Source organism: Phyllostomus hastatus, unplaced genomic scaffold (assembly GCF_019186645.2).
Source record: "Phyllostomus hastatus isolate PE091 unplaced genomic scaffold, TTU_PhHast_1.1 phas_scaffold_501, whole genome shotgun sequence".
Lineage (NCBI taxonomy): Eukaryota > Metazoa > Chordata > Mammalia > Chiroptera > Phyllostomidae > Phyllostomus > Phyllostomus hastatus.
In genome coordinates this window covers 5571774-5584985 of record NW_025334033.1, presented here as the reverse complement: position 1 = coordinate 5584985, position 13212 = coordinate 5571774, and the positions used below count along the sequence as shown (strand labels likewise).

Genomic DNA, 13212 nt, shown 5'->3' with positions numbered 1-13212 from the left:
ATGCACGGAGGACCCCCTGCCCACCCTGGAATGACTATGTCAACACAGAGTCCCACAATGTTAAATTCTGTAGATCCCAACGTCGGCGGACAGGTTATGGACATTCATGCCCAATAGTAAAAGCGAACTCAAGGAAAAAGGAAACACACGCAAAAACTATTTTAAGACTTTCTGAACTTTGACCAGATGTTGACACTTAATATGAAATTCCAGACAGCTGTGATTATTTTTTACTTTTGTCATTTTTCATCAAGCAACAGAGGACCAATGAGACAAGAACACAAATGTGAAATCATGGGCTCACTGAGACGATTCTGTCCATGCAAAGATCCTCTGGAAAAAGACTCCGAGAGTTATAACTACTGTAGTATAAACATAGGAACTAAGTTAAACTTGTACATTTCTGTTGATCACTCCGTTATGTTGCCTCAAATAGTTTTAGAAGAGAAAAATAAATATATCCTTGTTTTCCACACTATGTGTGTTGTTCCCAAAAGAATGACTGTTTTGGTTCATCAGTGAATTCACTATCCAAGAGAGACTGTGGTATATTTTAAACCTGTTGGGCCAATGAGAAAAGAACCACGCTGGAGACCATGGTGAGCGTGTGGCTGAACCTCATCCCTCAGACTCCAGCTTCAAGAATGTGTTTTCATGCCCGGCCTTCGTTCCTCCATAAATGTGTCCTTTAGTTTCAAACAGATCTTTATAGTTTGTGCTTCATAAGCCAATTCTTCTTATTATTTTCGGGGGACTCTTCTTCAAAGAGCTTGCCAATGAAGATTTAAAGACAAAGCAGGAGCTTCTTCCAGGAGTTCTAAGCCTTGGCTGTGGACAAAACAATCTTAAGTTGGGCAGCTTTCCTCCACACAAAGAAGTTACCGGTCCTAGCACCGCAACTAGGGCTTCATCAGAAACTCAAAGCTTGGGGGATAAAAACGGAGCAAGAGAATACTGTAACAAACTTCGTACAGAGTTCGGTCTATTAATTGTTTCATGTTAGATATTCTATGTGTTTACCTCAATTGAAAAAAAGAAAAGAATGTTTTGCTAGTATCAGATCTGCTGTGGAATTGGTATTGTATGTCCATGAATTCTTCTTTTCTCAGCACGTGTTCCTCACTAGAAGAAAATGCTGTTACCTTTAAGCTTTGTCAAATTTACATTAAAATACTTGTATGAGGACTGTGACGTTATGTTAAAAAAAGGTGTTAAGTCACAAAATGCGGTAATAAATATTTCATTTTTGATTTTTTGTTAGGCTTTTGTGTTTTTCATAGTTTTAAGGCGAAGTGGTAGAATGCCCACTACATATGGTGTTCAACGTGGGTGAGGGTTTTATCCCCGGAAGTTGAGTACATTTGAAACTTAACTTACCAACAATATTTAAGGTAACAATCGGTAACCTTTGTGTGTACATTAGGCCTGTAAATTCTCTCAACAGAAAACTTCTAAAGGTACGAAATTCTGTGTGTGTCTATGAGCCAGCTTGAAGGATCACCTTCAGTGTGTCCAACCTCCTTTTTAAATGCATGATGTTAAAAAAAATAGTTTCAGATAAAGCTTTTTATGTTCCTCTTCTGCCAGAAGAAGGGCTTTTTCAGGGTTAATTTTACATAATAAGAAGTAACTAGCGTCTGTGCTCAAATATAATTCATCTGCCTGTGTTTTTTCTCTGTCTTACTAAAATACTGTTGAATATGTAAATTAAAATTTACATATAGATGTTCATAGCTGAGTAAACAACTTCGATAGTTTGAAATCCTGAGTTGAAAAGATTAATTAATCATTGATCTTTAATATATATTATATTATGATGTCTTTTTATTTCAGACGCCTCCGTGTGCAGGTATGCTAGTGTGATTTGGTGACTAAACTTAAATTTTTTTCTAAAACAGCAAAACAGGCAACACAATGTTTGTTTTTTTTTCCAAAATCTCATGCAACATTCTTGGAAATCTGTGTCATTAGCTGGCAGATACCACACAAACAATGCCTGCCGAAGTGTACACAGTGAAAAGAAGTGTGAGGCAGTTGCGCGCCCCCTCAATTTTTCCAATAAATACACTATCCTGGAATTTGGTAATACCTAAATTCTAAATCATAGGTTTAGAAGAGATAATATGGACTTTAGGCAGTTGTGTAATGTCACCTTGACAGGGAAATAGTTCACTTTCTCAGAAGTCCAAGTCTGAATCTTACGTAGGGTTCTTCCACCTTCCCACTGCAGAATCATTAATAGAAGTTGTATACGAAGGAACAAGGAAATAAACTTCCATTGTTTTGTGTTGTTTTTAGATAGGTAGAATTTCAATGAATATGTACTGCTGTTTAAACCTAGACATAACATTTCTGATGTAAACTAACTGATAATGGAGAAATTTGGTGCCACTTGCAAAAAGAGATAGCTTCCCTCTCATTTTTGTTATTCCACTTCACGTGGAGTCTTTTTGAAAATTTTAAATATTTGTATACTTCTACTTTAAATGCTTTTAGGTAAATCTTGACACCTTCTCCATTATAAATGAACTCTAACATCAGCTGAACTTTTTGGGGGGAAGGGCAAAGTTTTTCTTCCTTTCCTTTCAGTAAAGTAAATGCCGAAGGATTTGCTTGCTAATTAGCTCATGTTTAGGAAGTATTTCATGCGATTATTAATAAGCTAATTTCATTGAAGTTTAGATCTCAGAGCTCTCTACCCTTTTTTAATGAATAAAATGATCTCAGGTGTAGTCTCTTCAACAAAACCACATCCTATCATGTTAGTCCTTTCAAATATTTGGAGATGAACAATAATTTTAATAAGATTTGTTTGCGTTTTCTTGCCCCTCCCCACATATGTCAAAGCTGAGAGGTGGTAGAGTTGCCCAATTTGTATAATGCTTTTTTTATACTACCTCCGAAAGCACTTGCTCCTATCTCGGGTTTACTATTTAGTATAAAGAGTTCCGATTTGGGTATATTTAAGAAAGACTCAGCTGTCAAAAGCAAAGAAACTGGGAATGGTGTTTTGACAACCATATAGTGTTAAAGGCAATACTGTAGTCTGAATAAAATTGCTTATGTTCTCCAAAACAAGAGTAATATAAAAACACTTTTTATTTATATGGAAAAGCAAAGCAGAAATAAATTCCAAAGGTTTCCCTTTCTTTAAGAAATTCTGAGAGAACTGCAGTTGCCATCTGTTAAGGGTTTGGAATTGAGCAAGGAGCCACATTTTAAGGGAAAAGGAGAAAAAGACCAGGAAAGCCTGTGTCTCCCATCCACCCTGGCTTCCCCCCACCACTCCCCATTCTCCCCAGCTCGCCCTGGTTAGATTCGCCCAGAAGAGTCCATCTGTATCCTCCTGGCCTCCTCGCCCCCTCCCGCCCTTGTGGGCCTGTTAACCGGGCGCAGATTTGGGAAGGGAAATGTGGCTAATATCTCTAGCAGCTGTCAGAGGAGGGACCCTCGTTCAAAGGAACGAGACAGGGATCCTCCACAAGTTCCCCATTAGTCTTGCAGGCCAGCAATTTGATAAGGAGCCTGGACCTCCACTGCAAGTTGCCACTGTGTTAGAAAGGCCGGTGTCTGGGTGTCTGGATGTGTCCAGGGGCCCTTGTTTTGCAGCCACGGGGCCCTCGATGCCCACCGCCCAACGGGCAGCGTCGGCGAGGACGCGCGTCCTGGAGCCCAGGGAGGCAGGGGCGGGGGGCAGAGGCGCGCAGACTCTCCGCCTCCTAGCCGGGCGCCCCGCCCTCACCTGGCCCCCCTTTGGAGTGTGTGTGTTAGACGCAGGTAGACAGACGTGCTTCAGACGGCTGCGGGTGGGAGAGCGGGGCCCCGAACAATTGCAGTCGCCGACTCAGGGCGTCGCGCGCAGCCGTCGGGCCGGCGGGGAGGAAGCGGCGGCGCAGGGGACGTGCGGGTCTGATGGCAGAGGCCGGTCGGACTGTGATGAGAATGGAGACCGTCGGGGCCGTGTTTGAAGGGAGGTTTTAATATTAATAGTTTCGGTGTAGAGACAGAAGGGAGGTTGCGTCTACGGCTCCTCGGGGCAGACTCTGGGTGACAGCGATGATGGATGATCCAGCAGAGCCCAGCGGCTCCTCCCCTCCAGCCCCAACAGTGTCAAAGCTACTTTAGTTGAAGCTTTAGAAATAAAATAAATAAACAGCATCACCCCCCCCCCCTTTACTCTTCATACACCTCCACCCGCACCCCCCGCTTTCCGACATCGATTTATGGATCATTATGAATCAATTACTGTTCTCAATACTTTCCCATTGGCTTAAATAAAACAGTCAAAAGATGAAAACGTGGGGTTCTGTGGGGATTGCCCCCCCCCCCCCGCCACACACACACACACACACACAGGAACAATCGCAAACCCATTATCTCATCATCAGAGGCACTGGGCGAGGGGGTGACGAGAAAGAAAGGGGTCGCCCAGTAAACTACTGGGGGGGGGCCGCTGGGAAGAGGGCCGGCGCCCAGCTGCTGTCTTTGTTCAGTTGGGTTCAGTTTGTTTGTTGTTTGTTGGGGTTTTGTTTTTTAGTTTTTGTTTTCCGAGCGGGGGACCCGCGTGAGAATGAGTTGCCCACGGGTTTCGTGACCTGGTGGTGGGACTCCTTAGGAGAGACCCATCCGAACGCGCGTCCCCGCACACAGCAGGCGTTGGCGGTGGCGAGGCCGCACGTGGTGGGAGAAGGTGTGGAGGAATGGGTCCCGTCTGGAGCGCGGATTTGCACTTTGTTGTGAGCAAGTGTGCGAGGGGCTGCGGCTGGGAAGGGGGACCCTCCCTCCCGCAAAGCCCTCCTCGCTCCCCGTCCTCGGCTGTTTTTGTGGCTGGAGCTAGTTTGGGTCTGGGACCCGCCGCCCCCTCTCGTCCCCACCCCCACCGCGGCCGCCCCAGGCTTTTCTTCCCTCCCGGGCCCCTTCCGCGGCGGTGCTCGGGGTTCTCTAGGTGTTTCTATGACTACATTGTGTGTGTGGGAGGGTCAGATGTGGGGGTTGCCCGCGAGAGGGCCGTTCCTGGGCGATCATTTATCAATGTCACCCACATAATGATTCTCTCTGCAGCCTCCTATTGATGAGGATAATTACATTAGCTCAGAGTGACTGATCAATGAAAAACCACCACACAAAAACTTCTTTACTCCTCTATAATACCAAAAACCGATACAGAAATAACATAGAAAGCCTGATTTTTCTTTCCCTTCCCTATCCACCAATGGATTCTACCCCCCAACCCCAAAGGACGTGGGAGTAAAGTAAGAAAATAGACCCAGGTTTGTTTCCTTTCAAGGAGGATGCAATTTTGCCCGTGAATGCATTTTCTTAAATGTGTTGGCTTCGTTCCTTCTTTGGTAAAGAATATCAACGGATTGGCTAATGTGAGTTGCTTTTACACTGGTCTGTGGTTTTCCTTTCTTTCTATTTCTTTCTTCCCCTTTGGGCATTTTTTCCCTGAAAATAAAAAAGACAATTCTTTTTTAAATAACTCGAAAGGGAAATTAATCTAGGTCCTCTCTCTCTTTTCTTTCCTTTATTTTCTTTATTATCTCTTTTTTTGGGTAAAGTGTTTGTCTAAGTCGGGTTATCTTTTGTCTTTATCACTTCATAAAGTAGCACGATTAAAGATGTGATGTTGCATGGGTGTGAAGGGAGGATCCATAATATGGAGACATAATACGCTATATTCTCGCCTGCAAGTTCGCACCTAAATTATGTTTTCGCTTTTTCTAGACCTCAAAAATCAATATTTTCTCAATTAAAGAGAATTTTAATGCTTTACTTGCGAGTTGTTAAAGGCACTGTAAATTTTATTGTACTGCTCCTTGGCTTCCTTGGCTTCCTTGGCTTCGGAGTAGATGCAGGAGACCGGTTGGTTCTCGTGGTCTTTTCCTCTCCTGGGAACATCAGTGTGTCAGATCAAATGCAAGCAACAAAGGTAAGGCGGGTTCCCAGAGGGATGGAGCCAAGGGTGGGGAGCCTGTCAGGCAGCCCTCCAGTGCCAGAGGCCATTGTCTTAAATATTTCACCTCTCTGTGTCCCACCTCCTCAAAGTGACAGAGTGTTCGTTTTACCCTAATATTTCTCCAAGAGGAGCAGTTCCACTCCCATGTACTTCGTGATAGTCAGAAAAGAAGCTGCATTTGGGGAGCCTTCTAAACTCTTCCCAGTGCCCCCTTTTCTCTTTCCTTCTGTTATTTTGCCAAAATGTAATTCTTAACTGGTTCTTTCACAAATTCTGCCATATTTTATGTGTTCTGGTCTCTATGTCAGAACTCACTCCCCACCTTCAAGAGCACTCACTGTTTACAGATGTTTTCTCCTTCCACACATTCCACGTAGTAAAAGTTCCTGCAGAGAATTAGCTGTGGTGTGTTAATAGCCAGGTCTGCTACTGCTCTCTCCTGCAAATTTGAAGTCTGGTAAGGTGGAGAAGGGCACTGAACCAATATTGGAGAGCGTTCTCCAGGCCCCAAGAAACCCAAAGACTTGAGAATTCCAGGCCCAGGGACTTGGTGGGAAGCAAGGTAGTGAAACTTTCAAAATGTAAGGCAGAGAAAAGAATAAAGAAAATGAGGCTAGAGTAGAACCTAATAAGAGAAGAATAGAGCTAGGCAGGAAAAAAAAGAGCTTTGGGGGCCTCTTTGTAATTTAAAAAGAAATAATAATGAAGGGGAACTGAATATCTAAGACTTGCTGTTAATTTCTTCTTTTTTTATACCCAGTGTCTGTTTAAGAACAAGTCCTCAGAGATGCCAGGAAGGGCCTGAGTTTCCAAATGGAATACACACTCACAAAGTTCCTTTGCAGTTTCCTCTTCAGTTAATTTGCTGGGAATGAGAAGACCAGGGAAAGGGCTATGTGTGTGGTGTACCAAGGGCTTATGTAAGAGTCTGATGGGCAGGGGCACCTGTATATAATGAGGCCGCTGGAATAAGCTGAATAAGAGGAGGCACAGAGAAAAAGCCACACAACGCCACAATGCATTCCAAAGTAATTCTCACCTATCTGCCTTTCTCTTTCACTTCAGCCACACACTCTATCAAACATTACACATAGGTGGGGGAAATTTCTAGTTCATCGTCTTTTGTCTGTAGACCCACCGGATTGATCTCCCTTCCCTTAGAGCTCTGACATGTAAGCCTAGACCATGGCCTTTTTATCAAGTGAGTGGGGCTTTGTTAATGTATTTGTACTTTTCTGCTTTCAGTCTAACTAAGTTTCTTGCTTTGGAGGAAGGAGGGGTGCAAGAAAGGAGGGGGAGGGGAGCTTAACACAAAGACTTTAGTTCTCACCAAGCAGGTTTCAAAATAGGAACTTAATGGGAAGAAAAAGGAAAGAGTGCAAAAAATAAAGGGGGTTGGTGGTGAGAACTGTTTATCACAACAGGTTTTCTTGACTGGAAGAGAGGTAATTCTGTGAATATTTTTCCCTTTGGGGATTCTGTTTTCTTCATATTGAAACATTTTCAAATTTTAATCTTTTAGCAGACAAAACCTCAATATAAATATGACATGGGCCACTGGCAAAAAACACGAACTTAAACTCTGCTAAGGAGGGGGTGGTGTGGGGAGGAGAGAGCCCTTTCTGATTAATAACTAGCAGGGTAATGTTGAGGGCTTTTTCTGCCCGATTGCCTTTTTGAATTAGAGCCGATTTCTTCACACTTCAATAGTGCCTGTCTCCTTTAAAATGACTGGCAGATTTGTTTCTCTTTTTTCTCTCCCTGAGACTTAATGATGTAAATTTTCTAATTAGTTAAATCATATTGCTTAAAGGCCTAATATTTGTCCTGTAAGAAATGATCATCCTGATTTGGACCTCTTGAAATATTCTGAGAAATAACACTTGGCTTTTAGGTTGAGGGATGAGAGAGGATGAAGCTCTATTACGGGAAGCCCTTTGGAGGAGAGAAAGCGCGGACTCCGGCAACATGTTAAATTAATAGTTGAAGTTGAGCCGGGCTCACACCCCAAGTCCGCTTTTATTTTTCAATCAGCAAAGATTTAATTGGCAGCCCTCAGGCCTGGAGATCTGATATTTTCTCATTAGTTTCTCATCACTAATCTTGAGTGTTAGATTGGCTTAAAGGTTGTCAACATTTGACCAATTTTATTTAAGGGAAAAAAAGTCACTATGTTATGGCTCCGGGATGTGAGATCTGCAAATAAATCCTGCTTGGATCAGCGGAACTAACAGGCGAAAAAAATGTTGACTATTCATCGTCGCGTTTAATAAGTTGCATTAATGTATATTTCAAGGCTAGGAAGAGAGATCATACTTGTGCTGCCTACATGCAGATGAAACGAGGTTGATGAGAAGGCGAAGGCGGGTGTACTGTAAGCAGGGTGATTAGGTAAAGTGAGATGTAGGTATATTTCGAACGGAGGGTAAATAACCCAAGAGGAACGGCTGTTGAGGATTTAGGTCTTTTAGGAGCTGCAATTCCCCCTCCTTTTGCAGCTGCGTGAAACTGCGAGCCTGTCTTGCAGCTCTGAGCGACTTGGCTGTCTTGTCCAGAGATAACATCAGAGCGCCCCCTGCTGGCCAGTAGAGCAGAATGTTGCGGGTCAGCGCCCCCCCCCCACCCCCGCCCGCCGGGAAGCAAATCGTGCTTTTCTGTGCTCTCCACCCCCCACCCACAGACTCCTTCCACTGCCCCCACCTCCGTTCTGCAGCAAAACCGCGCCGCAGGGGGATAGCACGTCAAGGCTGAACATTTAAATGAGTAAATGATAAAAATAATAATAAAATACGAAGGAACCCCCACTTTCACTTGGCCTCCGGGGAATAAACTATCAAATGATTACCAAAGGGACACATTTTCTTTTTTCTAAACCTCTTTATTCTTCTGAGTTTTTGCTGTGGGTTGTTTGTTTCTGCCGAACTGTAGCTTCTGAGTCCAAAGAAATGTTTTTAATAGATCCTGTAGAAGATTTTTTTAATGGGTATCTCATGGGGAAGGAGGCCAATATAAAACAATGTATTGCAGCCTCGCAAAATTCAACACCCAGGAAACTGGCACTATTTCAGTAAAGTCCCCAGGAATCACTTTAGGAATTCAGACAGTTCCTTGTCTTGAATGACCCTTTCTTGCAAGGCAAAAAAAAAATACCGGCTCCTGTACGATCTTGTTTATTTCAAAATAAAGAACGTGTTTAAAAGTTGTCACAGTCCTATCTACCTACCTACACACACAACATGTCCTTTCCCTGCGTGCCCTGTTCCTTCCTCAGTGCTTCTCAGTTTTGCTGGAAACGGAGAGGCTAGCTGGAGCGCTCCAAAATAACCCTCCAGTGTCTCCGACGCTTGATCTTACACTGATGCTTCACGTCAAATGTAAGGTGTGAGACTGGTCCTACTTTAGAATGTACGGGTTGTTTTCCAACTGTCTGGGTGCACAGATGCGTTTTCTCGGCTCTCTGGTGACTCTGCCCGGGACTTCTGACCACCCCGACTCCAGGGCGCCCAGGTGGCGAGAGCCGGGGCCATCCCGGGCCAGGGACCCGCCGGCTCCACCGCCTGCCTCTGCTCCTGGGAAAGGCGCTGCCACGGCAGCCCTGGCTCAGGAAAGTCTTCGGACCGCAGCCAGACCCCCTGCAAAGCATGCAAATCTGCGGTGCGAAACTTTAGTTTGCGGGGAGTTTGGGGGCTTTGATTTTTAAGGTGCGGGATTGCGGGACTTGGTGGAAACAGCCCTGAGAAATGAGGCGCGGGGGAAGGAACACCGGGCGGGGAGAACGGCAGGGGAAAGGTGGGTCTCTTGACAGTCCCTTTCTTGCCAGAGTACCGGGACGTGCTAGTTTCAACATTCGTTCTCCTCCCTCGCTTCTTCCTAGAAACCCCCGCCCGCACGCGCGTCACGCCTTCTCCAGCCCTCCGCCTCGGGGACTCCAGGGCCCGGCCGCGGCCCGAGACTTCGGGGAACGGCGCTGCGGGGGCACCGAGGAGGCAGCCAGGTCTCCACGCTAGAGGGGTGATGCCTCAGTCAGGATGTGTCTGAAGAATTGCTGGGGCGATTGTGTCAGCTGAGGTAAAGTTAAATATTTATACTCCAAGTTGTTGTCATTCTTTTTTGGTCTGTTTTGAAGAAGTTCAGTGTATTCAGACTCAGTTTAAAATCCTGGTCTGGGGTGAAGCAGGATCCGCCGCCTGCCACTGGAGTTGATTTTTTGAAGGGTCTTCATTTAGCTCAGCAGTGGAGGGGAAGTTAGTTACCTGCAAACAGTAGTGGTGCATATATGTGTGTAAATACATGTGTGTAGTGTGTATATATCTAAAAACGCATTCCACTGACATATCTATGATAAAGAAGAGGGGGCAAGTGTCCCGGTTGCAACTGCATCCAAATAAAATTTCCAGTAAGATACTCTCACAGATGAAGAAAATATGAAAATCTCATTTCATTTGTCTCAGTTCGACTTAATGAAATTTGGAGACGTCGACAGTCTGGTCAATGTTCTAAGTAAATTAATGCAAAGGTCCTTAGGAAGAGACTGAAACACCTCTTGCCATTAATCTTAAAGCACTTGAAGAGTATGATTAAAAGAATGGGATCACTAAGCATTATCATCTCAAATAGCTGTTAACTGTCTCCACCCCTTTATTGTGGCAACAAAATAAACTCTGCAGTAGGAATGATATTTCTTTCTCTTTATCTTTGTTTTTGTTTTGCTTTAAGGGCAAAGAAGGGAAAACAGAAGCAAAGAAAACCACCTCAAAAGTCTCGTGTTTGCTGTTGTTAAAAGGCTGTTTCTTCATTTCTGATTTCCTTATCTTTCACTACAAAGAAAAAACTCAAAAGATGTGTCTACATTGGATGAGAAGAAAACACTAACAATAACAGTGAAGGTGCATTTGTTTTATTTCTTTTCCCTGAAAAAAAAATTTTAATACCCACCAATTTAGTGAAGTCGAAAGCTGTGAACAGGTAAAAGAGGTTCCCTTGTCCGCGTCTATTTGTTGACTTTCATCACTTGCATTTGGTATGCTTTTGTGTCAAACAGAAATTATGGAAAAGAGAAATAGGTATTTGCCAAGAAACGACGTTACACTTTCCAGCAGACTCCACCTGATTCTGCATTTGAGTGCTGGGAGGCGTGCGCGCGCGTGCCGTTTTCCCCTCAGAAACCCCAAAGCCTTCATTAGACGTGGACAAAGAGGGGTGAGAACCCTATTACTGAGCATTCTGAGAAAAATAGAAGCAGTGCCCCTCTGCTCCTAGGACCCTAGAAAGGACACCCTGAAAAAGGGCACAAATCAGTGTATTTTCCTTAAGAGCCCTGAGTTGGGCAGACCTTTCAGAGAAATACACAGTAATTAACATGGCAAAAAGCAAAATGCTGAAACGAAGGACGGTGGCCAACAAAAAAATAAAATAAAGCATGCTAAAAATTATTCTTCAAACCCTGCAAATTTCCAGATGCCACAGAAAATCATTGCAAACGCGCTCCCTCCTAACTGAGCAGACAGCTCTCCAGCCGGGTGATGTTTCCACTCCCAAGTGGAGTGGGAGCTCCCACCTCCGCTGGAGCGGCAGGAGTTGTTACCCTGAGGCCATCGGGAGCGGAGGTAGGGGTGTCACCCTCCCCCCCACCCCCCAACCCCCAACCCACAACTCCCACCTGTTCCCTTCTCCTCTAGCGGAGGCACCAGAGAAGCTGGGAGGATCAGCCCGGGGTCCGGGTACAGCTAGCTGAGGCTCCTACCAAACCAGGGAGGAAACCTAAATAAGCCCCCGGAGGCCGAAGATCCGGCCAAAGGAACGTAGATTCTGGGTCCGAGTTACACGCCACAGCCTGCCCAGTCCCGTGGCCAGGCTCCCTTGCCCTGGTGGACAAAAGGCTCTTAGACCAAGCGGGTCTAGGAGTGAGTGCAAAAGGCAATGGAGGGGGAGAGTTCCGCCCCGCCCCCCGCGCCCGTTGTGTGTCTGTGTGTGTGTGAAACACGTGCACTTGGAGCAGGCCTCTGCCGCACGCGTCAGCTGGGGGAAGTTCACCCACGCGGCTTCCTGGGTCCTGAACCCACACTTTTCCCTATCCCGGCCCCCCCCCACCCCGCTCCGCTCCAGACACCCAACCCCTCCCCGAATCCCCGACCACGCCTGCACAGGTGTGGGGCCTTTGACTAGAAAGTGCCAGAAGAAAGATACCCTGGAGGAAAGGCGGAGCGGGCAGGGGGAGGGGGTTTAGGGGCTGGGAAGAAAGATGGTACTTCCAGAACTCAGACATTCCTATCTTCCTGTAATTGTCATCACACTCAATCTTTCCACCAAGACCCACGTTATCCAGAAAGCAGAGATTGATTCGCGGGAAAATCGTGCTTACGGAAACGTCTGGGTTTGACGCGGGAGGGCTCTTGAGACCTGCGCAGGCTTTGCTTAGATTCAAAAGTATGATTTTAATTTTCTTAATGAAGGCGCTCTCTAGAGCTCAGCTGGTAATGGCTGTGCTGAGTTTAATAGACTTCTGTCGAACAGAAAAAGACGGATAACTATCGGTTTTAAGTAATCTGCTCTAATGCAATTATTTTCCGAGGTTCGAATGTCATTGTGTGGAGAGGACAGCGGTGAATTAGGGCCCCGGTACCGGGACAAGGAGACGGCCTGAAATACCAGCCCAACTTGTTTTGTGAGGTGCACTTGGGTTTGGGGGTCGGGGTTGAAGGCTTCAGAGCCCTTTCTTGGTCTGCACTTGTGAAAACCTCTCCCTTTCTTCCTCCCTGTCTTCCTCTCCTCCTCTCTCCTCTTCTTGTTCCTTCCTCCTCCTCTCTCCATTTCTTTTCTCTCCCTGCTCTTCCCCTTTCTTCTCAGCTCTCCCAGATTTGATGTGAATTTTCTTTCCCTTTCCTATATTTTGCTTGTCTTTGTGTTTTGCAGGAGAATCCATTACTTTAGTCCAAAGTATTTCTCCAAAACAGAGAGAAGTAGGCTCTTGGGATGTGTCAACCAACTCACCTTTTGAATCCAATAAAATTGGGAGATTTAAGATAACTGATGGCGTTGTGTATACACACATAGTCAATGCACCAGGAGGGTTATTTCTGTCTAAATACAGAGCCAGTCCAGGTCACTGTCCAAAACCAGCCCCAGTCTTAGCTCTGACACCAATTGTCATTACTGGTAGTTTTTATCTGAAATTATCAGAACTCTTCTTAGCTCTCTGCTTCCCTTTGCCTGGTAAACACAATCTCAGGCAAACATTTTATTTATTTTTAAAA

General features: G+C 45.2%; 2 protein-coding genes across 8 annotated transcripts in view; both read left to right on the top strand.

The window, feature by feature from the left end:
• MEIS2 (Meis homeobox 2) overlaps window positions 1-1255 on the top strand; it is a 200146-nt gene extending 198891 nt beyond the window's left edge. For all 6 annotated transcript variants that reach the window (XM_045822290.1, XM_045822287.1, XM_045822285.1 and 3 more), the window contains one exon: window positions 1-1255. This exon is cut by the window's left edge and continues 170 nt beyond it. In XM_045822290.1, the coding sequence (XP_045678246.1) occupies window positions 1-117 (117 nt within the window). In that variant the 3' untranslated portion in view covers window positions 118-1255.
• Window positions 1256-9376: 8121 nt separating this feature from the next.
• LOC123808861 (translation initiation factor IF-2-like) lies at window positions 9377-10839 on the top strand. 2 transcript variants are annotated; one of them, XM_045823754.1, is made up of 3 exons: window positions 9377-9613; window positions 9834-10027; window positions 10676-10839. In XM_045823754.1, the coding sequence occupies exons 1-2, from the start codon at window positions 9399-9401 to the stop codon at window positions 9964-9966; spliced, it is 348 nt and encodes a 115-aa protein (XP_045679710.1). In that variant the 5' UTR covers window positions 9377-9398; the 3' UTR covers window positions 9967-10027; window positions 10676-10839. The 2 variants fall into 2 exon arrangements, 1 of the variants encoding a protein (XP_045679710.1); XR_006783844.1 differs by lacking the exon at window positions 9377-9613 and adding an exon at window positions 9618-9748.
• Window positions 10840-13212: the final 2373 nt, after the last annotated feature.